This window comes from Cucurbita moschata, unplaced genomic scaffold (assembly GCF_002738365.1).
Source record: "Cucurbita moschata cultivar Rifu unplaced genomic scaffold, Cmos_1.0 Cmo_Scf00062, whole genome shotgun sequence".
NCBI lineage: Eukaryota > Viridiplantae > Streptophyta > Magnoliopsida > Cucurbitales > Cucurbitaceae > Cucurbita > Cucurbita moschata.
Window position 1 is genome coordinate 689,603 of NW_019268578.1, and position 27,987 is coordinate 717,589.

Here is a 27,987-nt window from a genome sequence, read left to right on the forward strand (position 1 = left end):
AAAAAAAAAAAAAAAAGAGAAAAAGAGAAAAAGAAAAAGCGCGAAGCCAAAAAATGAAAAACGATTTTTGTTCAGCGCGGGGGAAGTTATCGCACCAAATGGGCGAATCCTCTTGGAGGTGTGGCATTCCGCGCAGAACTGCAATCTCTGTCTCTCTGCGAGTAGAACGCATTGCCGTAGGCGTCGATCAGCTAATTCGTCATCGTTAAATTGCAGGAAGCCCGAGCGATGAGAGCGACGATCGAGGATGCAGATGCGCGAGGTTTAATGCTTATTCAATCCATTATTTGCCGTGAGGAGAGGATTCCGGTTCAGAAGAATTGACACATTGATGCCTGGTTGACGGCGAATGGCGGCAAACTTCGGAATCGGCACTTCACAGAAACTTATGGAGGTATGAGTTTGAAATTTGTTACTTCGAAGAGTCAAATAGTCTTGTTTAATATTGTTTAGCGTTCGAGAATTGACGGCGATGCCAGTTAGCCATATGGGAAATTGAGAAGTTTCAACTAAATGCTATGAGATTGAAATTTATTGATGTTCATATTTTTTGTTTGAACATTGGCGGCTGTAGCTGTTTCTTACTGCATCATTGCCCTTGAAATCCAATAGGGGAGGAATCATCGTTCCATTATACTCATACTCTCCCTGGACCAAGAAATCTGTGGTTAGTTTAAGTTTTGTCTAAATGAAGCTTATGTCACTAACCATTTGAAATTATCTGTATGCTTGGAACTCTGATCTTTTATTGGTTGTTCTTGTAATGGGATTATATTCTTGAACTTCCCCACTTAAACAACTACAGATCCCAAGTCGTTTGGAGATTGGTTAGAGAGGGGAATGGAACATTTTATGTAAGGATGTAAAAACCTATCTTTAACGGACGTGTTTTAAAACTATAAGGGCGATGACGATATGAAACGGGCCAAAGCGGAATGAGTTCTTCCTTGGAGAATGTCTCATGAGTTTCGCAATACCCATCTGTTTAGAGGTATGTCATCTGTCTAGAAACTCTGGACGTTTTTCATTCTGCATCTTCACTTTTCCAATCCGTGTACTTTTCTGATTTGGTGCTTCATGTGTGCTGTTTCTTGTTTTATTCAATATATTTCATGTAGAGGTGTTCGATTAATGGTTATCCTGCAAATTCTAAATGATGTAATTAACAAGAAATTGAAAATGATGTGCGGAAATCTCTCCCTAACAAACATGTTTTAAAATTACGAGAATGATGGCGAGTGTAACGGACTAAAATAGACAATATTTGCTAGCAGTGGACTTGAACTGTTACTAATAGTATAAGAACTAGGCACCGTGCAGTGTGCCAACGAGAACACTAAGCCCTAAAGAGAGATGAATTGTGAGATCCCACATTAGTTGGAGAGGGGAACAAAATATTTGTTATAAGAGTGTGAAAACTTCTTCCTAGTAGATACGTTCTTAAATCGTGAGGCTGATGACGATATGTAACGGATCAAAGTGAACCATATCTGCTAGCAGTGGGCTTGAGCTGTTACAGAAAAAGTGATGGAGTGATGGAGAGTCATCCGTTCGAACTCCCAAATGGATTAAATCAGTATCTGGGGATATTCAAGTGGCTACAAGGATAGCAAGTTTGCATTTGAATGTTCATCCAATTATCCTAGTTCTCTGTCTAGGCAAGTTAGTTTGTTGATAACGAAGGATTCTAGGTTGACTCAACCTTAAAAGGTGGTCAGGTTTATACATTGAAACCATGATTAATGTTGCCATATGGGATGAAATCTTCCGTCTGACTTTACATCTAAAGCTCATCCAGCTAAAAACTCGCCCTTTACTCTTTAGAACTTGAACAACCTCATAAATTCCGGAAGGTGATGAGATAATCTCATTTTTTTTTTTTCAGAGGTTCTAGTAGAGGCTTATAGATTAAATCTATCATATTTTTATCATCTGGATAATCATTCGGTTATTGTGGTCGGACTCTATTATGGATTTCTAACCACATTTTCTATAGAGCCTTCTTATTTCTTCCTTCTCCGAGCTCGGGTAATGAAAGAAGGAATCGAGAATAAAGTATCAGCAACAATAGATTTTACTACGGGACAGCTCATGATGTTCATATCGATCTATTATGTGCCTCTACATTTAGCATTGGATAGATCTCATACTAGCTTTGTCGTATCTTTTCTTTCCTTTCTTTTTGAACCATCTTTTTTATCATGAATCTACTGTCAGAAAGACTAAAGAGTTTGTTATTCCTGGAACATCTGCATTAGAACGAAGTTTAATGGGTTCCTCAAATGACAGAGAGTGATAAATCTGAAGTGAAAATGATACACAGCTAATCTCAAAGTAAGCAGTGATGTATCTTGATTCCTAAAACAAGGACTAACCATACAATTGCTTTCTAACTAGAACAAGCACTGGCCACGTGCTGATGTCAATCAGGGATTAGGCGTCTGTTAAGTGCAGCTTCAAAGCGACTGCAAGACCTAGCTCTCATCTCTGTACTCATATCATTCTCCGGTGCTGGGTAGTAATCCAACCTTAGTTGTACATCTCGTAGATACGGAATATTAAGCAGAAAATTCATGAAGTGTTCATAAGCTGTTCCGTGTATAAATAGCTTCCTCAGAGTGAGGCACTCTGCTAATAGCCCTGCAGCTGGATGAGATAGGCTCCTCTGGTTGAAACTCCTGTCCTGTGGTGGCCAATAATCAAGCTCTGTAAGTCCTAGGCTACCTATACCATTTAGAAAGAACCTCTCCCACAAGGTGAGATCCATCTGGCCTGATGGGCAGGTTAGCGCATAGCCTATTGTGTCACTACAATCCAACTTCATCTTCGTTAGCTGAGGATATTGTCCAAGGATGTTTAACCCAAATGTATCCATTGGTTTGTGCCGTCCCCGACAGTCCCCTTCCACTTTGATCTGAATCTCTTGCAGAACTGGGCAGTCATCTAAACCAGCTGACTGCAATGGACTCAGGAAATCACCCACTCCAATCCATAGAGACAGATACTCCAAACGATCCCATCTCTTCCATAATTCACTACCATTGCTCTCCATGGAGAAGGAACAGTCAGGTTCAGTGGAGTGCTTGGATCTCTTCCTCTTCCTTGAATATCCGCCATTGTTTTCCCCCTCAAAGAGACTATGAGTTGAACAACTGGTAAGTTCATCAACTTCGTCGAGGTTGAAGTTCCCAAGTTCACAATCTTCTCCAGAGCCTTCCCATACACAATCGACATGAACACGACGAATCCGATCTTGAATTGGCTCTAGAGCTCGCAAAGAAGCTATGGTATGAAGATTATCACAGCATGAAATTTTGACGTCCACGAGAGTTCTCTTGAGCAAACTCACCATTGTCCTCAAACCCTTCATTGTAATTTTCTTACATCCCTCCACTTCGAACTTGGATAACCTCACACATCCCCTACCAATTTCTATCAAACCCATATCAGTTAAATCCGCACAATTCTTGACCGACAGCGATTCAAGCCCTTGACAAAGTGCAATCCCATCGAGCCGTGAACCCACCGCCATGCAGATTCCATGAAACTGCCCAAGCTTAAGACTCCTCAATTTCCGGCATCTAGTGTTCAGAACCTCTAGTGCCGGTCCGCTATCCCGGACATTCTTAGCAACATCCAGAAGCAAGTCCTCTAGCAATGGCAGCCCGGAGAATAGCTCAATTAGAGCAGCTGTGCTAATTCTAGCGTCTTCTGGCGTGAAACCATCGGCGGAGGGGTCTCCTTGGACACTCGCCATTGTCGAAGTATCCGCAAGGTGAAGAAGGCTAAGTCTTGGACAATTAGTAGCTATAGCGGACAGAGTTTCATCTCCTACAAACCCAAAATACCTGGGATCAAACGTGCACGCCATGAGAAGCTGGCTGAGGTTGGGGCAAGCCTCGGTAATGGTTACTATATCCGTCGATTTGAAACCATCAGTGAACGACGTTGTCATCAAATTTAGCTTCGAAATTGATTTAGCTGTCAGGGGATTGGCTAGCAGAACCGGCGGAATGTCCTCAATCCAGTAGTAGAATTCCGATAAATCCAGCGTGGATAGAGATCGACAATGTTCGAAAATAGGGGCAAGGTCCTCCCCAGGGACGGATTGCGGCCGTTGATGCCACCTAACCAGCTTAACGTGGCGCAATCCTGGCCATTGACGGGCGAGAATCTGAAGGGTAGCTGAGGATCGCACATAGACGGTGAGAGACGTGACTAATGGAAAGAGGCCGCGGAGGCGGTGGGCGAGAAGATGGGGATCAGGCAACGAGAAGAGGAACACGTGTCCCCACGGCGAGACAAGCGAGAGGTCCAGGTGGGTTACAGATCTGAAGCACGTCGGGATCCCGTAGAGGTCTTCAGCGTTCCCCCTCAGTGAGAGAGAAAAGCGCGTGGCCCTCTCCAAAGACAAGAATTTCCGGCATACAAGAGACAGCGAGTTCCTCGTCCGGGTGTCGGAGACCATCGCCAGTATGTTCGACAGGAGAACGTCCGGCAAGTCATTTATCGAAGTTCCGGCCATTTCAGTCGACGGCGTTCCCCGGTCGTGTGCTCGTTGATCAAAGCATCCCTCTTTGATTGCTTGACTTTCTTCTTTCCTGGCGATTTTCCGCGCCTTCTCCTTCTTTTCTTTTCTCAGCTTCGTTTGGGAGGGAGAGATACAGTTGTCGAAACTGGTGGATTTGTCTTGCAAGGGAGAGCCACGTGAATACGATGTATCTGGATCAGGGAGTGGCTCTTCACGATCTTCCCTGGCGCGTGCGTTAACTAAGGAGGGTAAATTCGTCCAATTGGACCATTTTATCTTGTGTGACTCCCCCTGTATCCAGATATGGATGAGACCTCCCTGTCACCAACTCTCCCGAATCTGACCTTCAAGCTTTGCAAGGAGATAATTGTTTAAATTTTTATTTTATTTTATTTTAAAAAATTCATTTCTTCTTTACGTTACAAATCACGATTCTCTACAATGATATGATATTATTCACTTTGAGCGGCTCTCGTGGCTTTACTTTGGGTTTCCCCTAAATATCTTGCAGATCTATTTTCTTACTTATAAACCTATAATCATTAGTCTTCTGAGACCTATGGACTCCCTCCTCTAAGGAAGATAAAGAAACTTTTAGATATGGCTTTAACGTACCACACTCTCAAGAATGCGAAAGCTAAAACCCTTATTATGACTTTTTTTTTTGAATATATTAAAAGAAAGAAATTAGAGAATATTTGTAGAAAAGACAGACCTACACAATACTTTTCAACAATTTTGTTTATCAAGCTGTGTAAACTCTTGGTTTTCGTTCCCTTGTGATGAACCGAGAAGAGGAGGTACATGTCAAGTATCCGCTTGGGATTATGTCTTCTTAGGGCTATTTTGGATCTCTAGTATTTTTATTTTTTATAATTCTACCTCTCTCTCATTCAAATGGTCTCTTATAATTTTTTTTTTTTTAAAAAAAAAATCTCATTTGAATGATGAAATTGGAATTAAATAGTTAGATTGTCTTGAAGAGTAATCGGTTAGACTTGAAAGCAGATCTTTTTTTAGTCCATTTTGAATTATGCCTGCTGCCGTCAACTCCCTATCAACTGTAACTTAAATTCCACCACTCAGTCAGGATCGCCTGTTTTTGTTAGTGCCTAAACATATATACCTTTTGTGGAAAAAGTCATTCATTCTTTGGAGAAAAACGTTACTTGAAAACCTTTTGTATTGCACTTTCAATTTCTCATTTATTGAATCCTACAGTTACTTCCAATTACTACTTTTGAATTTCATACCTTTTTTCTATTCCTTTTTACTACTTGATTTCATTTGGGGCTCATTTGCAGAATTATGATGATGGCTAGTTTGCTATTGCCTTCTGGGATTTGGATTGTTCACCTTGCCATTGCCCAATTGTATGGAGAAGGCAACAGACAGCAAGCATCCAATACAGAAATAACGCGCTGCTGCCCGGTAACGTTTACTTTTTGCATGTAAATTAGGAAACTATTGAGGATTGTTGGGAGAGGAGTCCCACATCGGCTAGCTAAGTAAGGAGTTAGGGGTAGATCATGAATTTATAAATAAGAATACATTTTCATTGGTATGAGGCATTTTCGAGAAACCAAAAGCAAAGTTATGAGAGCTTATGTCCGAAGTGGACAATATCATACCATTGTGGAGAGTCGTGATTTTTAACATGGTATCAGTGTCATATCCTTAACTTAGCAACGTCAATAGAATCCTCAAATATCGAACAAAAAAGTTGTGAACCTCGAAGGTGTAGTCAAAAGTGACGCAAGTGTCGAACAAATGGCGTATTTTGTTCGAGCGCTTCTTAGAAGGAGTCGAGCCTCGATTATGGAGAGACTATCTGATGGTTCCATAGGTCTCATGGGAGGCTCTATAGTGTAATTTGTTCAAGGGGAGGATTGTTGGGAGATGACACATCGACTAATTAAGGGATTGATTATGAGTTTATAAGTAACAATAACATCTCCATTAGTACGAGGCCTTCTAGAAAAATACAAAAGAAAGTCACGAAAACTTATGCTTAAAGTAGACAATATCATACCATCTTCCACTAAATTAACCTGAGATTAACATACTCCTCTGCTCTCGAATAGCCTCCTAATAATTTATGCTAGCATACTTAAAAAGATGCCGGCATAAATTACGTAGTCTGCAAATAGATTGAATGAAAATTTGAAGCATCCAGTGTTGGATATTTATTTAGCTTGATGTGTATGTTGATAAATATCTAGGGTCAATTCCAAATATACTCATAATTCTGGACCTTTGTTCTAAATAAATTGATCAGTTTCTCATGTATTATTTTTTTGAAATAAAAAATTTATCTCTCTAATATTTGGCCAATTTGTGAATCTTTGTTCGATTTCGTGGCTAGTTGCGACAATATTCAGTTGCCAACGAATTCAAAAGATTTAAATACATATATGATAGATGGAAGTCGTGAAATTTGGATCCATAATGTTTTTCTTCGTCTCTTTGCCCATGATGGTTGCAATCAAATCATTCTTACATATTTTTGATTGATTTATTTCTCAATTTATCACACCTCTATTCATCCCTCTCTCCTCCCATCCCCCACCATTTCTTTCTCTAATGCTTGTGTCATACGAGGACCATCTATCTTCCATTTGGCCTCACGAACAAATTGTATGATTGTTTGTACTCAATGACGAAGTAGGAAAGAAACGGTTTGTTGTCTAAATTCAGTGTCAGCAGATATGATTCTTTTTGGGATTCCTCTCAAGGTTTTAAAACGTGTCTGATAGGATGAGGTGGGGATGAGGTTTCCACACCCTTGTTTCGTTCCCCTCTCCAACTGATATGAAATTTCACAATCCATCTCCCTTGGGGGCTAGTGTCCTCACTGGCACACTGTCCTGTGTTTGGCTCTGATACCATTTGTAACAAACCAAGCCTACCGATAGAAAACATTATCTTTTTTGGTCTTTCCCTCAAGGTTTTAAAACACGTCTAATAGGGAGACGTTTCTATACCCTTATAAATCGATGTAGGATCTCACACAGCTAGAGGACAAAATGAAATAGCTAGAACAAAATTGTTGGTAATTAGCTACGAAATAAAGCGTTCATTATGTTTATTGGTGAAACTTTATAAGATTAGCATTGGAATGATAAGAATACGTTAGTAGGTCACAATAATCATCAATTGACCTTGGCCTCACCCCTATGTTGGGGTTGGTTACTTGGATGCGCATTTTGTTTTATGTACGGACATATATGTTTGATGGAATTTATAGATTTAACATGATGAGCTAAAAAGGTGCTTTTTTTTCCGCAATATTTTGCTTTAGGCCTGGGAGGAGCGGAGCATCTAAAGTTCTCTTTATAAAGTATAAAGCATCTTAAACAGGTCATAATGAATTCTATACTCATTCATAACAGGGAAAAGTCATTTGAATGATTGGCTTTTAGTGTAGGCTAAATTTGGACGGTCACTCGAATAAATCTCATGTTGGGTGGTCATTATTATTTTATGTTATCCAATTGTTAATATGTGGTATATGTGTGTGGTTTGTGGGCATCCCTCATTGCTTTGGAAATTGACTACTTAAGTTGATTTTGTGCTCTTTCATATAAAGTTGTGGGCCTTCCATATCTTTCTCTGGATTGGATTATCTATTTTATGCTGCTAAATTGAAAAATGACATGGTTTTGCTTCTTTTTCCATATTTACTGAAACTTACTTTTCTTCATTGGTGCGTTTATACTCGACGTTCTCGGTAGTGTTTGGGTGAATTTAATTGCTTGTGAGTTGCAATGAGATCGATATGGAAAGTGGAAACTAGAGTTTTCTTAGTCTTCTTTTTGAGTATGTTTAGTGAGAACAGGATAGGACACATTTACACACATACATACGGATCGTGCGACTGATGTGATAGACGTGATAGGTGAGATGGTTGTCCATTGATTCTAACACATCCCCTAATTGGCTTTATGATTTTACCTGACGTTGAAAATTCAATCCCTGTTTTGCTTATTATACTATCATACTTTGCGATATCTACACTGTTCAACTTGAGTTATGATCTTTGATGTTATTGATTAAATTTTGAATCTATGGAATTAAAACATGTTAGGTGAGTTCATGTCATTTCTAGAATTGAATATTGTATATATTTTCTCGTTCTTGAAGTGGTAAAAATTTTCTCTTCACCTTCACTTCCTGTGGTTTGAGATTTTGTTGGATGAAAGTTCCATGTCACCTAATTTAGAGAATGATCATGAATTTATAATCAAATAATACTGTCTCCATATTGGTGTGAGACCTTTTGGGGAAGCCTAAAGCAAAGCCATGAGAGTTTATGCTCAAAGTGGACAATATTATATCATTATAGAGAGTCGTGTTCATCTAACATGGTATCAAAGTCATGTCCTAAACTTAGCCATGTCATTAGAATCCTCAAATGTCGAACATGAGCCTCGAAGACATAGTAAAAAATGACTAAAACTCTAAGAAAAAAGGAGTCGAGCCTTGATTAAAGGGAGGCATAGTTTGTACGAAGGGAGGTGTTGGATGAAAGTCCCGATCATGAATTTATAATCAAATAATACTGTCTCCATTGGGATTGAGACTCTCCCGTTTGCCATGAACGAATGTACCTGATTATTATAAGGTAATTACTAATTATATAATAACTCATCTTGTGACAGGTGGGTCAATAAATGGGTAGGGATTTAATAGAAGAAATTATATACATTCATTCATTTGCTTGAAAACATGGCTTTGAATACATAGTTGGAATTTTGAAAAATAAAATAAAATAAAATTTGCAATCTTATCCTTTGGAGCGTAGGATTCTATTAGGATTAGGTTCTTCGTATTATTTGGGACCTGAAATCGACCCGTATAGAATTAAACATTTCTTTTCTTTCATTACTTTCGTTAATTCGAGGGATTTTATAATGAGTTTTTAATTTTGATGAATTTAAATCTTTTGATTTATAAAGTATTTAGTGAGCGTTTGAGTGTGCTCTTTTGTAAACGTTCTTGTCGTATGTGCCTGTCGATATAGTTATAGTCCAAATTACGTAAGTTATAGTTTAGATTTAGTTTATTTCGAGTACCCATAAACCTTAATGTTATAAGTGTTAGATGAACATGACTCTCCACAATAGTATGATATTGTCCACTTTAAGCATAAGCTCTCATGGCTTTGCTTTGGGTCTTTAAAAGGCCTCAGAGAGTATTATTTGATTATAAACTCATGATCATTTCTTGATGTGGGACTTTCATCCAACACCTCTCGTCGAACAAAAGACACCTCCTCTTAATCGAGGCTTGACTCCTTTTCGAGATACCATCGACGAATACGACTGTCCACACTGGTATAATATTGTCCATTTTGAGAATAAGCTCTCATGGCTTGCTTTGGGCTTCTCCAGAAGGCCTCGTACCAACAATGAACAGACGTGAGACTTTCACAGTGGTAGAGAGAGTAGAGAGAGTGTATATTATGCTAAGATGACATATTCATCATACTGGATTTAGAGAGAGAATGCTATACCCACTGGCCCAAGTAAAGTTGATTTTTTGCTTGGGCTTACATGTCATTTCTGCTGGATTTAGACCTTAAAACACCATTAAAAAAAATGATTTTTTTTTAAATAAACTATTTTCCTCCGAGTTTAAATTAAAAGTTTAGCGTCAAATAAGACCTAATAATTCTATAAATTTTTAATTCTATCCAAACTAGGTTTTAATTTGATATGATATGTTATTTCAATTTTTAATCTTGGATTTAATTTCATTGGTTAATTTGATATTTTTACCGTTCATAAACTTTAAGACACAAACAAATGTTAGGATCGATACTAGTTAGTTTTGATATTAGTTGTTAGGATCGCTTACTCAATAATGCAGTAACGCACACACTCGATCAAGATGAATATAAAGAATAGGAGAGAGAAAATTGACTAAAGGTTTTATTGATGACTTTAGGTATGTACAACAAGAGAGAATACGATAGGAGGACATGAGAGAATATAGAGAACGACATGAGAGACAAGAGAGAATACAAAGAACGACAAGCAAGACAGGAGAGAATACAGAGAACGATAGGAGAGACAAGAGAGACTGGAGAGAAAAAATTCAAGGAAGAATATTGAATAAAGGTTTTATTGATGATTTTATGTATGTATAACAAGAGAGAATACAGAAAACGGCAGGACAAGAGAGAGTTTTATTGATGACTTCTAGTATGTACAACAAGAGAGAATACAGAGAACGACAGGACAAGAGAGACTTTTATTGATGACTTCTAATATGTACAACAAGAGAAAATACAGAGAACGACAGGACAAGAGAGAATTCAAGGAGAAATATTGGCTAAAAGTTTTATTGATGATTTCTAGTATATACAACCAGAGATAATTTCATTGAGGAATATTGACTAAAGGTTTTATTGATGATTTCAGGTATGTACAACAAGAGAGAATACAGAGAACGACACGGCCTAATGTGGTATATATATGGTTTCGAAATATTGACTAAAGATTTTATTGATAACTTCATGTATGTACAACAAAAGATAATATAGAACGATCTAAAAATTTTCAAAAATATTAAATTGTTGTTACTGGCGCTTAGTATTTTTCTAAAAATAAATATTTAGCGTAATTTTTAATTTTGTGAAAATGAAGGGTAAATTATCTAGAACTCTGTATTTATTACCGCCAGGGGGCGTATGGGGATATATCGAGTTTTCGTTTCTATTTACTTTTCCCACTCATCTTCTAACCCTAAAGCTCGGCGGCAAATATTTTCCTACCGCACAGAGAGTTGCAGAAACAGGGAGAGGAGACGAAAATGTCTGGAATTGGACCCATTTCACAGGATTGGGAACCTGTTGTCATCAGGAAGAAGGCTCCCAACGCCGCCGCCAAGAAGGACGAGAAAGCTGTAAACGCCGCCCGCCGCGCCGGTGCCGAGATCGAAACCTTAAAGAAATGTTTGCTCCTATTTCCATTTCTCTTTTCTGTTTTATTTCTATTATTCATCATCAATCCTGCAACATTTTTTTCTTGCGTGTTTGTAGAATGATTGTTGATCTTGAATTTGAGATAGTTTTTTTTTTCTTTTACTGGAATGGTGCTCGATTGTGGAAATTTGTTTATCGCTCTTTGATGTTCGCTCGAACTGATAGATGATGAACTAGTTCCATTGTGATTTGTTTGTTGAAATTTGACGTTATCATCGTTTTTTGAATACTGATTGTATTATGACTCGGATACATGTATGAATAGATACATGCGTTGAATGGTCACTTGTAGATACATGTATAGAAACATGTATGAATGGATACATGTAGGTTCATTGGTTCATAATTAAATAGGTGCATGACTTTTGGATAATGAACGGTAATGGAGAATGTCCCGATTTACCTGTATATATGTATGTTGGCATTGGCGGAAGAAGTAGAAAATCAATCAAGCATTCTTTCATTACAAAGTTCTCTTCTCTCAAAGAATTCTACTAAATTTCTCTGTTGTCACCAATACGGGTCATGTGTTCTAGAACTTCTTGTTGAAGATAATATTATAAACATTCTAGAATAAATTAATTTTGCATATGTTTCAACAAGAACAGAAAAAAGAAAGAAAATCAGTTCACTTCAGATGAATTTCTTAGCCACTTATTCCCTTTTCTCCTCTAATTTTTAAATGAAACCACTAATTAAAGCCATTTTTTCCGTATTGTGATTTGTTTTTTCTTTCTTTCTTCAGCTAATGCTGGAACAAATAAAGCTGCCTCTAGCGGTACCAGTTTGAATACCAGGAAGTTGGATGATGAGACAGAAAATCTCTCTCGTGAGTACATTACATCTTAATGCCTTTTACAGATAAATGTAGGCGGCACGTTCCAATATTTACAATATCCCTAGTTTTTTTTATCTCTTTTGTGCTATTCGGGGATAGTAACCAATTCCCTAAATCTATGGAGTTCACCTAAAAATTGATTTATCTTATTATTAATCAAGAATTTCGTATAGAGCTAGAAGGACCCTCAGACGTATAGAGCTAGAAGGACCCTCAGACGTATAGAGCTAGAAGGACCCTCAGACGTATAGAGCTAGAAGGACCCTCAGACGTATAGAGCTAGAAGGACCCTCAGAAACTGCAAATACTAATTTATTAAGAACGATATTCCTAATGAAAGACGATGAATCAACCTTAAATTTTGTGGTCTATTTTCTTACCTGACAATATTAATTTCTTGCTAGTGTTGAGATTTATTTTGTTCTCACTATTTTTATTGCGTTCATTATGTATGTATGTATGTATGTTGACTTCAGAAGAGTATTTACTATGTGCTTAGAGAGCATTTCAAACTGTTATGGATACTTTTAGGATAGTAGTTAGGAATTTCATGTTATGTTTCACTTTTTTAGTTTTCTGATGTGAATATCTGCAAATTATGTAATATTGAAATTTGGTAAGTATCTTTCATTGATTAGAATGTAATATACTTCGATCCTCTGTGACTTGTTTAGCATTGGATGTTGCATAGGCCAAACCAAAAATGAAAATGAAACTTTTTGTAAAAGGGAAAATATTTTTGGAATTTATGGTCAAGTCCTTGTATCCCTTTTAACACGGTCATGAGAAGAAAGTGTTTGTTAGTGTAACAGCTCAAGCCCAAGGCTAGCAGATATTGTCTTCTTTGGACTTCCTCTCAAGGTTTTTAAAATGCGTGTGCTAGGGACAAGTTTCCACACCCTTATAAAGAATGCTTTGTTCCCTTCTCCAACCGAAATGAGATCTCACAATCCACCCCCCTTTGGGCCCAGCGTTCTTGCTGGCACACTACCCGATGTCTAGCTCTAATACCATTTGTAGCAGTCCAAGCCCACAGCTAGATATTGTCTTTTTTGGACTTTTCCTTTCGAGCTTACCCTCAAGGTTATTAAAATGCGTTTGTTAGGAAGAGGTTTCCACCCCCTTTTATAGAGAATGCTTCGGACCCCTCTCCAATCGATGCGGAATCTCATAGTTAGCCCTAGTGTTGGTAGAAGATCAATCTGCCTTCCAAACAATTTCTTGTTCCTTAAGTGGTAACTGATGCAATTTCCATTAGCTTCAGGATGCTTGCTGGCCCCTTTTTGTATATTAATGAAATATCATTTTCTTATTAGAAGAAAATAATTACAATTCTTTTTAACCTTTTATCATGTACCAAGATCAAGTTTCACAAAGTATACCTATAAATTAGTGAGTATTGTTAAACGACACTTTTGCTCTCGTAGTTTGTATTCAATCTTATACCATATATCCTTTGTTTTTCTTTTAATCGTCCTTTTAGCATTTTTCAAGCTTCCTTGCCTTTTGCTTATGGAAATTAATACAAGCCCAAACTTGTTGTGTCGTGGCTGCTTCTAGAACCTCGAGTTGAGAAACTACAACTTCGAACCATGTCTCACATCGTGAATGCAAGCAATGCTGTGCGAGTTTAATCTTCGCTATAGAGGATTTCTCCTTACTTGCTCTGGATTTATAATAGGAGCTAAACTAACATTTTGGTTTTTCTGCTCATCTACTGTAACCACAGATGAAAAGGTACCAACTGAGCTGAAGAAGGCCATTATGCAGGCTCGAACAGATAAGAAGCTCACTCAGTCTCAGCTTGCTCAAGTATGTATCATTTCTGTTCATGCTTTTGCCCACTTCATTTGCATTTTCTTTACAAACCTTACCGACGACGCCTGCCCCGCACAGGGCCAGGTTGGTTACTGGCCATATTCTTCTTTGAGCTTGGTAACAGAGACGTGATGAGCTTTTGTTTGTTTGTTTTTGGCTTTTAGTTGATCAATGAGAAGCCACAAATCATTCAGGAGTACGAATCTGGCAAAGCCATTCCAAATCAACAAATAATCACCAAGCTTGAGAGAGCTCTTGGAACTAAGCTTCGTGGAAAAAAGTAGGAGGGCTTATTAGGCCCTTTGGTTATTATGTAAGTGGTGAATTTGGCTATAACAAGAGCTTTTGGCTTCAGATATTGTGTAGTGTGAATTGGCTTTACTTTGATTTCTCATGAACACACTTACATTTTCAAGTCGTTTTTTGGGATTATACACTGCAAGAAATAGAACCGTACGGGATAAGATGGTCTCTGCCCAGCTTAGAAGTCAACTTGAGAATGACTCAATTAACATATAAAATATGCCCTTCGACAAAAAATCAGATTATTTAAGGTTAGAATGATTGAGTATGGGTTGTTTTAGGACAATAAATATGAGATATAAATGCACAAATAATATTATCATTTTAGCTATGTTTTGACGCAAAAATTAATCAATAATTTAATGATTTTGAACTTGATTTAACAACTTTATTTTTTGGAGGGTTCAATTGAGAATTTTTGATACAATAAGGGCAAAATTGATATTTCCAAGTGATGAAATCAAATTGTTAAGTGACTTAAAAACTAGGGACCATTATCTAGTCAAGGTCAAATATGTAGTCAAAGATTCAATTTAGTTCTTACATTTTTTATTCAATTGAGTTCTTAAATTTTTTACTCTATTTATGGCATTTTAGTGATGTCTGTTTATAATAATTATAATACTGTAACGGTCCAAGTTCATATTACTTTAACGGTCCAACTTCATCGCTAGTAGATATTGTCCAGTGAAATGCTCTTACTGGCACACCGCCTTGTGTCTACCCTGTTTGGGGAACAGCGAGAAGGCTGATACAACACACCGCATTGTGTCTACCCTTTTTGGAGAATAGTGAGAAGGCTGACATAAAGACCATGTGAAGCTTCACTGTTTCCTGGACTCAGGGCCTTTCCTGTGCAGCTTGTGTCATGGAAGAGCTAGAATTCTGACCTTGAATTCTGGCCTTGTGTCATGACCTATAGGCGAAGGGACAGTCTCAGACAGTTTCTATAAGGCGTATATATATATATATATATATCAAAGTCGAGACAATAAATTTTTCATAGTATTACAAGAAGATAAAATTAGGAAAAGGAAAGAAAAAACTTTCTACAAAAAAAAGTGCACCCATAAAGTTTAAAAAAAAAAAGGGGTTTAATCGCAATATAACAAAAATCCAAGGACCCAAATGCAAGAACCTAAAAAAGTTACCCTTGTCCGCGCCATAAAACAAAACAACGCAAAAGAAAAAGGCACGCAAACAGAGAGAGTGGAGGGAGGAGAGGCAGTGTCAGTATTTTCACACTCCAAAACTAAGCCACTGTTCTTCATCTTCTTCCTCCTTCGCCCCCACCACCATCGCTCCATATTCTAAAATCTCAAACGCTTTAAACAGCCTAGGGTTTCGCTCTTCTTGTTTGGATCCGAGAAATGGAAGTCGACAATGAGTACCGAAGAAAAGAGCAACTCGTTCTTGTGGCAATTGTTGTACTCGCTTCCCTGGCTCTCGTTTCTTTGCTCGTCGCTTTCAGCTATTACTGCTATATCAGCAATAAGGTCTCTAAACGCCTCAAAATCCGCAAAAGTACGCTTCATTTGGTATCATTTTTAGACTCATTTAGTTTGCTTTCAGTTTCCTCCAGCATCTTGTTGATTTGTTAAGTGTTTCCATGGAGATGTCTATATATTGAACTGTGGTGATCGATTTGGGGCTTTTTCTTCTCTGTATCTGAAATTTCCCTTTCCTGTATGATTAGAACTTGTCGGCACAACAGTAATGACTAATGACTAAGGAGGATTTTATTTTAAAATTTTCTTGTGGTCCACTTTCTTGGAGTTTCTTCTTATAATTAATGCATTTATTTCTCCTCTGATGCCATTCACTTATAGCAAGGATGGTTGTGATTATTTTGCTTTGGTAGTTTAAGGAAATTGAAACTTCTGAATGTTTGGAAACTCTTTGGGATTTGAACCTCCAGCCAAGGTAGGAGTAGATGTCATTTACTGCTCAGCTATGCTCGTATTGGTCATTTGCATCTATTGCATAAGAGCATATATCTGTATCTATTTGGTTTTTTGTAAATCATCGAGCCTTAAAGGTAGGAGTAGATGTCGTTTACTGCTAAGCTATGCTCATATTAGTCGTTTGCATCTATTGCATAAGAGCATATATTTGTATCTATTTGGTTTTTCGTAAATCATCGAGCCTTAAAGGTAGGAGTAGATGTCATTTATTGCTAAGCTATGCTCATGTTGATCATTTGCATCTATTGCGTAAGTGCATATATTTGTATCTATTTGGTTTTTCGTAAATCATCGAGCCTTAAAGGTAGGAGTAGATGCCGTTTACCGCTAAGCTATGCTCATATTGGTCATTTGCATCTATTGCATAAGAGCATATATTTGCATCTATTTGGTTTTTCGTAAATCATTGTTATCGTTATGCTATATAAGCCTTAAATATACATTCGGGTGATTGTGTTCAAATATTCTAGGAACTTCGTTTCTGATTGTTATTTTGATCATAACTCAACTAGTTAAGCACTTATATCTTCAATTAAAAGGTCAGAGATTCGGTTTTTCGTCCTCATCTCTACATGTTACTGAACTCAAATAAATAATTGCTGGTAAAATATCATCACTAGCCCAATAGGGTCAAACCCAATAATTATTTAAGTCTTTTAGGAATAGATGATTAGATATTTTATGAATAAATTGTCTAGCCTCTCCTGTAAATACCTATCCACCCTAACAAGGTTTTAATCCCAAGAAATTCCAAGCAGGCTCGAGTAGAGCAAAGTATAGTGGTATTCTACAGAGTATCTTGTAATCTCTTCTCGATTGGTCTTAACAAACCGTGCAAGTATTTTCCACAAAGAGTTGTGTTCAACATTTATTCCTTGCCAAAACGAGAATGCAACCCGTTGCATTCACTTAGTGGCCCGAGTTTTTCCCTCTATGCTTCAAATATCAATTCCTTGTTGAACTTGGTTTTAGCTTTTAAACTTTAATTTTTCGGCATATATCATAAAATTGATGGTAATTCGATTCTTGAAGGGGATGATCTTGAGAAGGGAGGTAGTTTTGACAATGTTAAAGAATTTTCCACCGAGAAAGGCCTCCAAGTGTTCACCTTCAAGCAGCTATACTCAGCTACCTGTGGCTTTAGCAAGTCAAACGTGGTCGGGCACGGTAGCTTTGGATATGTATACCGAGGAGTTCTCAACGATGGGAGAAAGGTTGCGATTAAGCTTATGGATCAAGCGGGGAAGCAGGGAGAGGATGAATTTAAAGTGGAGGTAATTTCTAGTCTCATTTTGTATGCTTTGATAAATTAAACAGATATTTAGCCCTTGTTCTTTGGGCTTTAGAAACCGATTATTGATTGGTCGATAACCTTGTCGATAGGTGGAATTGTTAAGTCGACTTCATTCGCCATATTTGTTGGCCTTGCTCGGGTATTGCTCTAATAGCAATCATAAATTGCTCGTTTACGAGTTCATGGCTAATGGCGGTCTGCAAGAACATCTGTATCCTGTTAGCAGTAAGTAATAGATATAGAACACGATTACTCCGTTATATAGAACACGATTTTTTTTTTTTCATTTTTTGTTTTTCATTCGTGAAATTTGAAATCCAGGTTCAAATTCAGTCGGCGTTAAGTTGGACTGGGAAACGCGGTTGCGAGTTGCGCTTGAAGCTGCCAAGGGTTTGGAGTATTTACATGAACATGTAAGCCCCCCAGTAATTCATAGGGATTTCAAGAGCAGCAATGTTCTGTTGGACAAAAATCTTCATGCCAAGGTTTCTGATTTTGGATTGGCAAAGATCGGTTCAGACAAAGTCGGGGGACACGTATCCACTCGAGTACTGGGGACACAAGGATATGTTGCGCCTGAGTAAGAACCTTCGTCCTAGATGACTATTTTGCGTCGTTTTTCATGAAAATGGTTGATGGTTTCTGTAACGGCTCAAGCCCACCGCTAGCAGATATTGTTCTCTTTGGATTTTTCCTTTCGGGCTTTCCCTCAAGGTTTTTAAAACACGTCTACTAAGAAGTTAAAGAATGTTTCGTTCTCCTCCTCAACTGACGTGGGATCTCACAATACCATTATTATTGCCCAGTTTTTGAAGCGCACGGGAACAGCCTTCTTATAAGTTTCAGTAACGTTTTTCTTGCAGGTATGCGCTAACAGGGCATTTGACAACAAAGTCAGATGTCTATAGTTATGGGGTTGTCCTCTTGGAGCTGCTTACAGGCAGAGTTCCAGTTGATATGAAGAGAACTCCTGGGGAAGCTTCCCTTGTTTCTTGGGTAAGCTTACTTGACCAAGTTCTCAAACTAACATCGATGACTCGGATTTTCGGTTTCTAATTTCTTAACTTCAATACTTATTTCTCGTACGTTCGGACGTCGATTGGTGAGGTAGGCTTTGCCGAGGCTGACTGATAGGGAGAAAGTGATGCATATAATGGACCCTGCATTGGAGGGTCAATACTCCATGAAGGATGTTGTTCAAGTTGCAGCCATAGCCGCAATGTGTGTTCAACCAGAGGCAGATTACAGGCCGCTGATGGCCGATGTTGTCCAGTCACTGGTTCCACTGGTGAGAAATTACAGGACAGCTTCAAAGATCGGTAGCGGTTCTAGTTCCAGCGCTACCAAGTCGCCTGTGGCGCACGACAAGGCTAGTTCGGAAGACTGAATGAAAGAACAGGTTGTCTCTCGATGATTGCTTCTCGTTAGCTAACATAGATTTTAGACTCGTTTGTGTTGCTGTAAGAAATTCATATTCATATGCTAACTGTTTATTGTCTCAGTTACCGACTGCGTCGGTGACTCTCGTTTAAGAATTTGAATCCATAGGATGTGCCATTGATTCTCCGGTCGTAGTATTTCTGATGTAATTAACGTTTTGAAAATTTGGGAATGATGTGTTTAGTGTATGGATGAAACTGTTAGTATTGATTATTTTAAAAGTTTAAATAGACAATAAACAATGAAAATTTTAGATTTTCATACATACATATAAAAATAATAATAAAAAAAAAGCTATAAATGTAATAAATTTATTTTAAAAAAAGCTATTCATGTAATAATTTAATGTATTTTAACTACACGGTTTATAAGTATAGTCTATTTTGGGTTCGTTTCGTTGTCAGTTTCATAACTTTAAAGTGCGTATGTTGAAAAAAAGTTCCATTTTCCTCCCCAACTGTGGGATCTCACAATCCATTTCTTTAGGGGTCTAACATTGCACATTGTCCTGTGTTTAACTCTGATATTATCTTTGACAGCCTAAGTTCACCGTTAGCCGATATTGTCCGTTTTGACTCGTGATGCATTATCACTGGGTCACCTTTGGATAAGATATTATAAAGCTATTTTTATTTTTTAACGAAGAAAAAAAAAAAAAAAAACTAAGCCACAAATATTTATTAATTTATTTATGACTATCTTGTTCTAATCATAATTAAAATTTGCCTTAACCAAATTCATTTTTAAGTTGACTTTTTTAGTTTTAATTTCAATAGATTAATCTTAATTAATTATAGAATTTTGCACGGTGTTTATAAATTTGTGCAAATAATCAAAGTCGCCCTTAGTGGAAGGCTCTTATTTCTTACCAATGATAACATTTTCATAGGTGCGCAGTAATATTTAATTTCTGCCTAACTTTAATAAATTTTTGGTGTCGTTTATCTAACTGTTTAATATTTAATTTTTGTTTTTATTTTTTGGAAAATTTTAATTGTTAGACTTTATTATACTTTTAATTCGTATTTTTTATTTTAATAAACTAACATTAAAGTATTTTAAAAAATGAAGCTTATTTATGAAATAAAGTATTATCGTAAGAATATTTTAATTTTTTTTAGTTAAAAAAATATTATTAAATTTATTTGTATATTTAGATAAATTACAAAGTTTAGGGTCATTTTTATTAATTTTAGCAAAAAATTAATGACGTTTTTTTAAAATAAAATTATAAATTATTTTTTTTTTTTTTTTTTAAAAAAAACCCTTATATTTCTTATCTATAAATAAATCAACTCTTCAAAGCAAATGCCTCACACTCACACTTTCCTCTTCTTCTTGCTATAATGGCGTCCATTTCCCATCTTTTCATTGTTCTTTCCCTTTTAGCCTTCTCAGCCAATGCTCAGCTCTCAGCCAACTTTTACGCGAAAAGCTGTCCCAATCTCAAACGAACCGTTCGTTCCATTATGACCAAAGCTGTTATCGCAGAAAAACGTATGGGAGCTTCAATTCTTCGCCTGTTCTTCCACGACTGCTTTGTTAATGTACGGTGTAACTCGAACATATGATCTTTAGAACAGATCTGTGCAATATTAATACGATAACTTATCTATTTCGAGAGAACCTATTTTCACGTGGTTTGCTATGACATTTTGAACGAGATGTTATAATTAAATTTATTGTAACTTGTCAATTTAAATGCAGGGTTGTGATGGTAGTATATTGCTCGATGATACACTGACATTTACGGGCGAAAAGAATGCATTTCCTAATCGAGATACAGCTAGAGGGTTCGAAGTGATTGACAAAATTAAAACCGAAGTCGAAGCTACTTGCAAGAACACCGTTTCTTGTGCTGATATTCTTGCTCTTGCTGCTCGAGATGGGGTTGATTTGGTAATTTTGCCCTTTTTTTATCCTTTCACTACGTTGCATGATTTTACATGCAGTACGTATAAATTGACTTCGTTTTTAAAAATGTATAGCTTGGAGGTCCTGATTGGAATGTACTACTCGGTCGGAAGGATTCGAGGACGGCGAGCGAGAGTGACGCTAACAACAACCTCCCGGGGCCAGGCTCCGACCTCCCAACGCTCATCTCTATGTTCAATGCCAAAGGCTTCAACGCCAATGAGATGACTGCCCTCTCCGGCGCCCACACTATTGGTATGGCTAGTTGTCGATTCTTCCGAAGACGCATTTACAACGATACCAACATCAATCCCGCCTTCGCCGAACAGCGGAGAGACAACTGTCCGTTCACAGGCGGCGACGCGAACTTGGCCCCTCTCGACTCGACCACCCAGAGGTTCGACAACCAATATTTCAAAGACTTGATTCAACAGCGCGGGCTGTTACATTCGGACCAAGAGCTCTTCAACGGCGGCTCACAAGACGCCTTGGTTCAGACTTACAGTAAAAGTCTCCTAACCTTTAGATGGGATTTCGTTAAAGCAATGATTAAGATGGGGAATCTCAGTCCTCCACCTGGATTACCCACTGAGATTAGACGAAATTGCAGGGTAGTTAATTAATTAATCAATCTTAATTAGTTAATAATTAATCTTAATTAACTAGATTAATTAAGAAGTAAGAACAAAAATATATATACACAATAGCTACAAATAAGAAAGATGCTTTCTTTTACCTAATTTCTGTCGTCTTTTCAGTTTCTACGTGTTAATGCCACTTGATATACATATTTATTAATGCTAAGACTATAATTAAGGTGACATAATTATTGCTAATTTCATGGGTAGAAACGTAAATTACTAAGCTCCATGCCTTAATTGAATTATGTAATATTCTAAAACAATAATTGATAAACATATTTAAATATATATTTTTTTGTAATATTGATAATAAATTTACGAGTTGAGATTTTTATGTATGAGCACGGTGCGAGATCCCCACGTTGATTGGAGAGGGGAATGAAGCATTTCTTATAAGAGTGTGGAAACCTCTGCATAAATGACGCATTTTAAACTATTACCAATAAGATAAATACTATATATACAATATAGTGAATAATAAATGAGAAACTTGTTTTAAAATGGTGAATAATTGGGTTCCACATCATGCGATCCTCGTCGAATACGTCCACGTGGTCGCAGGTCCATATTAGTTACCGTGTGGCGTCTACCACAGAACCACCGGCACTAACACTGGACATAGATAAGATCATAAGATACCATGTCTATAAAGCTCTCTGACTGGACCATTCGGCACTCCCTTAATCGAGTTGGTCTACCACTCTCTCTCTCTCTCTCTCTCTCTCTCTCTCTTCTGAAACTCTTTCACTGTAGAGATGATGAACGAACCGAGAAATTCCACGTAGAAATTGAAACGGCGAGACCTCGGTGTTCTCTCAATCTCACATTGCCTTCTGATTTGTAGCGCTTATCGCATTTCATTGTCGGCTACCGGAGATTCTGCGGCTTTGGCTTTGGCTTTGGAAATGATCCTCTGAACCTCATCAGACTACACTCTCCGTGATTCTGAAATGGAATCCGACAAGGTGATTTTTGCTTTTTTTTTTTTTTCTCGAGGTTTGTAGTGTTTGTTGTAGTTTTTCTGGCGTCGTTTCATGGATCGCGTTTGATCTCGTGTTGTCTTGTTCGCGTCTGAACAATTTGTTTGCGATCTTGTTGATTTTGTAATGCTTATGGTCTCTGATCAGAGGAGTTCGATGAATGCTTTTGTTGCTTTTTTTTTTTCTGACCGAGAATGCGATCGGTGAGATTTTGTGGATCGAGTTCTGGAACTGCTTTTATGTTTACTTGAAACTGTATGCTATTCGTGCTGCATTCTTCTATTTCGGAACGTTCGACTGATATCCTCCTGATTTCGAGCTTTTAGTTTGACTGCTAAAATTAATAGTAGATAAAACGCGCATTTATCTAGTTAGAGCCTTCTGTTTCTCTGGAAGTCGTCAAAGAACGGTAAATTTGTGTTGTTGGAAACGAATACGGATCTCTTCGCATATTTTTCCTTCCAAATTTTGTCTTCTTAGTTGCTGACGGTGTTTCGTTCTCTTTCCATCCCTCGATTTTGTACTATTATAATGACACCTCAATCTGATTCGGCCTGCAGTTGCTTTGTTAGATCGTGTTCTATCTAGAATTTGTTTGATATGCTTTATTGTCTTAAAGAGACAAATATTTTCTCCATAGGTGATCAATTCTTGATACTTGAATATGATTTGTCGGTTTGAGTATTGTAATACATGTTTTTGGTCTTCAGGTACAGTAGTTTCAACTATTTGAGCATTTTTCCTTTTGGTTGCTTGTGTTTCAAACCTTTGCAGTTTGCTTGAGGATGTTGATGATGTTTGATTCTTTCTATTTTTGCGTTGTTTAGACAGACAACGAGTTTTTATTTTATTTGATCTTCCTTCGGGAGGAGAGTATGCGTTTCTTGAGATATTTGTGTTTCAACTTTTCATTATTCTATATTTTGAAGACATCGAGCGTTTTTTTTCTTTTTGAAACTGGCTTCTCCTTTTTCATAGTTTTCTTGACACATCATATTATTCACAGGCATTCCAAGCACTAGCATCGGAAAACGCAGATAGTTCAAAATTCTAGACAATAAATATTCTTGTATTCTAGTGCTTCAAGCCTTAATGGTATTTGCACGCATAGAAGATCATTTCACTGTAGAAAAAGAGAACTAATATTAAATATGATCAAGAAAATAGTCTGTTTCTGATGAAAAAAAAAAGAAAAAAAAAAGAGATGTATATTCGAGAGGCACTGTTGACTTTTGTGTTTTTATCAACGCCATTCGACGGTATCTGATATCATTAAGTTTGGGAGGTGTTATTTGCCAAGTACTCAAATGTCGTTCATCCTTATAGTTTAGGCATTTAACTCTTTTGTTATATGTGTCTACAAATTTGTAGGAAATGTCATCGACTGTTGTAGAGAGCAAGGATGCAGTAACTGGTCACATAATCTCCACTACTATTGGAGGAAAAAATGGCGAGCCAAAACAGGTTATGATTTTATTTTTGACTTAAAATAACTTATTGGCTTCATATTTTTTCAAAGTTATTATAATAAAAATTCTGGTCGGTCATTTTTCCTCATCTTGTATGGCAATCAAGACTTGTAACTTGGTGCTCAGAAACACTTAATGCATTCTAATGTTCTCCAATGTTTGAGTGGCTAAACTGCTCACTTTTGTTTCGTTGATTTTCACATTGCTTTAGACTATTAGCTACATGGCGGAACGTGTTGTAGGTTCCGGATCGTTTGGAATTGTTTTCCAGGTACAAAAAAATCTATAAAACTAATGTCAAATTTTCCTTTCTTTTCCTTTCTTCTTTTCCATTAAACTTTTTTTAATACTCTTCTTAGGCTAAATGCTTGGAAACTGGGGAGACTTTTGCAATAAAGAAAGTCTTGCAGGACAGACGTTACAAAAATCGTGAGCTGCAGTTGATGCGCTTGATGGATCATCCAAATGTTGTTTCCTTGAAGCACTGTTTTTTTTCTACAACCAGTAAAGATGAACTCTTCTTAAATCTGGTTATGGAATACGTTCCTGAGACTATGTATCGAGTACTGAGGCACTACTGCACTATGAACCAGAGAATGCCACTCATCTATGTGAAACTTTACACTTATCAAGTATGAACTCACACACTCAGATACTATTCGACATTTTCTTTCTGTCCTTTTTCATCTTCATTCCAATACTAAATTAAAGTGTTTATTAGATCTTTAGAGGGCTAGCTTATATACACATTGTTCCAGGGGTTTGTCATCGAGATGTAAAGCCTCACAATCTTTTGGTATGCAACCTATTTGTCTCTTATTGTTTGTCAGCTACAAATAGCTTCCTACTTGATCAAATAGATTTAGCATCTTACAATTTTCATGTTCATTCAAGTTTCCTTCTAACTTAGAATAAACTTTCCAGGTCGATCCTCTCACGCATCAGGTCAAGCTTTGTGATTTTGGCAGCGCAAAAGTCCTGGTATAGGTTATATTATTTCTATCTTTTAAATGTTGAACAAGGCTATGCATATGCTCAAAGTTTAATGGCCATTGATTCGGAGCCTGGTTTTACACCAAAAACAAAGGAATTTATTTGAGTGACAAGATGTAGGTCCTCAATTAGCCAAATGATTTTGTTTGAGAGAAATAAAATGAATATTTGCTCAAGGTTAAGTTATCAGTACGATTTCTGTATGTGTAGGTACTCAGAAAGTGGCCTAAAATTATGACATCCGATTTTGAGACTTGCTATGCATAGCAATCAAGTTATAGTATTGACAATTGGTTCACGAATAATTATTACTCTTTCTTCTATATACCATTTTCTGTAGACAGTATCTTTATTATATTTCTGCCGTCAGGTTAAAGGTGAAGCAAACATCTCGTACATATGCTCCCGTTACTACCGAGCTCCTGAGCTCATATTTGGTGCAACGGAATATTCTACGTCCATCGACATATGGTCAGCTGGTTGTGTTCTTGCCGAGTTGCTTCTAGGACAGGTTGGCATCTTGAGGCAGTTTCTGATTATTACTTACTGGAGAGAGAGGTTATGAAAGCCATCCAATTTAACTTTTGTTATCTCTTTGTAGCCATTGTTTCCTGGGGAAAGTGCAGTTGATCAACTGGTTGAGATAATCAAGGTGAAGCCTATTTCCTGGTTCAGTGAACATATTCCTTATGGTCATGGAAGTATGGTTGTTATAACTTGTTCTTTTCTTTTTACCAATTTCCAGGTTCTTGGCACTCCAACTCGAGAAGAAATTCGATGCATGAATCCTAATTATACAGATTTTAGATTCCCTCAGATCAAAGCCCATCCGTGGCACAAGGTATTTTATTAGTATATTCATGTTAAAATATTTGATTTTTAAAAATAAAACCCATAAGCAATCCTTCTACTTGTCAGTTTCTTTGTTCTGCTATCTTTTTTTTTTATATATGCTTTAAGTTTTGAAAGCTGAAAAAGTTGTTTTGAATAAGGATTTAAATGTTTCTGTGACAAAAATGAAAGTCAAAAAAACTATGAGAAAACAAGCAATAATCTAATCATGCATAAACTTTTGTCTGATTGAATAAATTTGTTATTGATTTGTCTCACAGAATTAATACATTTACAAAATATCCATTTAGGTATTCCACAAACGAATGCCACCTGAAGCTATTGACCTTGCTTCAAGGCTTCTTCAATATTCACCGGGTCTCCGGTGCACTGCTGTGAGTTTCTACTTTCCATACTCTATTGTTGATATCTGATAATGTATCGTAAGTACCTACTTTAATTGGTAATCTACTTGCGTATATATCCATAAACTCTTTACCATGTTGGCACTTTTTGTCATGCAATGGGCTGAATTCTCGAATTCTGCCATCTTGATCTATAAACTATGTAACTTAGTTTGTTAATGATAGATAATGATTGTTTTTCTGACCAAATAGCTCCCTATGGGCAGCTTGAAGCATGTGCGCATCCCTTCTTTGATGAGCTTCGGGAGCCTAATGCCCGCCTTCCCAATGGCCGTCAGCTGCCCCCGATCTTCAACTTTAGACAGGAAGTATGTCTGTATTTCATTTACGTTTTTATTACCGGCGGTAAATTATATAAGCCTATGCATATAGCTGCATAATTAATACTTCACATTTTAGTAAAGAAAGCCTCATAGCTATTTTTGAGTTGTTTGGGAATTGAGACCCGTGCAAGCTTGTCCATGTTGAAAGGTCACTAGTAGATACATGTATGAATAGATACACTGTGTATCTATTCATACATGTATCTACTATTTACGATTCAACACATGCATTTATTCATACATGTATCTACTAGTAACCCTTCAACCGTCCAAATAAAAAAAAAAAAAACCCGAAAAAAAGAGTTTATATAAAATAGTCTAAATTACATGGTAGAATAACGAGACATTTCAGGTAGGATTAACTTCCTAAACACTTTTAGAAGGTCAAAACTGTTTTTCTTCTTATTTGATTCTAAGAGTGTTTCTTAACCAATAAGAAACAAATTTGATTGTATTGGTTTTCAATCCTTTTTACACTTTGAAATTGATTTTCCAAAAATTATAACAAAATGAATGATAAGAAATCACTTTATTGTATTTTGGTATTTGTAGAATCACTTCTAAGAAAATGTTAGCCAAACAAACAAGAAATTTAATTAAATTTCTTTTCGTAAAAGGTGTTTTAATAATGAAATATATAAATACCATTTGTGGACTTAAGATCTCATCCATCCTACTAACAAGACTCTTTTCTCCTAGTTTATTTATTTATTATTTTTCCATAACTGAATTTATTTTTCAGCTTTCCGGAGCCTCGCCAGAATTGATAAAGAGGCTCATACCAGAGCATGTTCGGCGGCAGGCTGGACTGCTATTCCCACATCAAGCAGGTACATAAGATTAACTCGAAGCCATTAAGGGACACGTTCTTCTGAGCAAGAAAGCCGCCTGTAGGGGCTTTATTCAGCGCCACCGTGGAAGTGGTAAAATATCAAATACTTTTCCTTTTGCCAATATAATACATATATTTGCTATGTCTGTACATTAACTTTTACTGCACAAATTCTAGATAGGTGAGAGAGTATATATAGAAAGGGTACCTGTATTGTTGCTAGATATTAGGGGATGCAATATACCTTTACAAGCTTAAGTGGCTTATTGTAGATTGTATGATACAGTTAGCGTATAATGATCGACAGCTATGCTCTTTGTTTGTACTTATTTAGTATAGGAGACTTATTATTTCTACTTCTTGTTGTTCATTACTTTTATATCATAATGTATATAGTATGGTG

General features: G+C 37.0%; 5 protein-coding genes and 1 long non-coding RNA gene across 6 annotated transcripts; 5 read left to right on the top strand and 1 right to left on the bottom strand.

Annotated features, from left to right (window-relative positions):
* Positions 1 to 39: 39 nt before the first annotated feature.
* Positions 40 to 638, top strand: LOC111437183. Its single transcript, XR_002709403.1, has 2 exons — positions 40 to 118; positions 217 to 638. It is a non-coding gene; the product is annotated as an uncharacterized LOC111437183 (long non-coding RNA).
* Positions 639 to 2,220: 1,582 nt separating this feature from the next.
* On the bottom strand, positions 2,221 to 4,857 carry LOC111437178 (F-box/LRR-repeat MAX2 homolog A-like). The gene has a single exon (XM_023075039.1). It carries the CDS (start codon positions 4,523 to 4,525, stop codon positions 2,423 to 2,425), a length of 2,103 nt encoding a protein of 700 aa, XP_022930807.1. The 5' UTR covers positions 4,526 to 4,857; the 3' UTR covers positions 2,221 to 2,422.
* Positions 4,858 to 11,215: 6,358 nt separating this feature from the next.
* On the top strand, positions 11,216 to 14,607 carry LOC111437149 (multiprotein-bridging factor 1a). The gene is made up of 4 exons (XM_023075005.1): positions 11,216 to 11,489; positions 12,265 to 12,348; positions 14,087 to 14,169; positions 14,340 to 14,607. The coding sequence occupies exons 1-4, from the start codon at positions 11,348 to 11,350 to the stop codon at positions 14,457 to 14,459; spliced, it is 429 nt and encodes a 142-aa protein (XP_022930773.1). The 5' UTR covers positions 11,216 to 11,347; the 3' UTR covers positions 14,460 to 14,607.
* Positions 14,608 to 15,634: 1,027 nt separating this feature from the next.
* Positions 15,635 to 19,364, top strand: LOC111437140 (probable serine/threonine-protein kinase PBL7). Its single transcript, XM_023074993.1, has 6 exons — positions 15,635 to 16,002; positions 17,475 to 17,716; positions 17,826 to 17,961; positions 18,058 to 18,316; positions 18,600 to 18,732; positions 18,848 to 19,364. The coding sequence occupies exons 1-6, from the start codon at positions 15,849 to 15,851 to the stop codon at positions 19,121 to 19,123; spliced, it is 1,200 nt and encodes a 399-aa protein (XP_022930761.1). The 5' UTR covers positions 15,635 to 15,848; the 3' UTR covers positions 19,124 to 19,364.
* Positions 19,365 to 20,498: 1,134 nt separating this feature from the next.
* On the top strand, positions 20,499 to 21,881 carry LOC111437144 (peroxidase P7-like). The gene is made up of 3 exons (XM_023074996.1): positions 20,499 to 20,723; positions 20,884 to 21,075; positions 21,165 to 21,881. The coding sequence occupies exons 1-3, from the start codon at positions 20,523 to 20,525 to the stop codon at positions 21,711 to 21,713; spliced, it is 942 nt and encodes a 313-aa protein (XP_022930764.1). The 5' UTR covers positions 20,499 to 20,522; the 3' UTR covers positions 21,714 to 21,881.
* Positions 21,882 to 22,400: 519 nt separating this feature from the next.
* On the top strand, positions 22,401 to 27,940 carry LOC111437141 (shaggy-related protein kinase zeta-like). The gene is made up of 12 exons (XM_023074994.1): positions 22,401 to 22,696; positions 24,083 to 24,175; positions 24,392 to 24,451; positions 24,540 to 24,812; positions 24,902 to 24,976; positions 25,105 to 25,161; positions 25,544 to 25,684; positions 25,775 to 25,825; positions 25,919 to 26,014; positions 26,316 to 26,399; positions 26,636 to 26,737; positions 27,495 to 27,940. Exons 1-12 carry the CDS (start codon positions 22,682 to 22,684, stop codon positions 27,588 to 27,590), a joined length of 1,143 nt encoding a protein of 380 aa, XP_022930762.1. The 5' UTR covers positions 22,401 to 22,681; the 3' UTR covers positions 27,591 to 27,940.
* Positions 27,941 to 27,987: the final 47 nt, after the last annotated feature.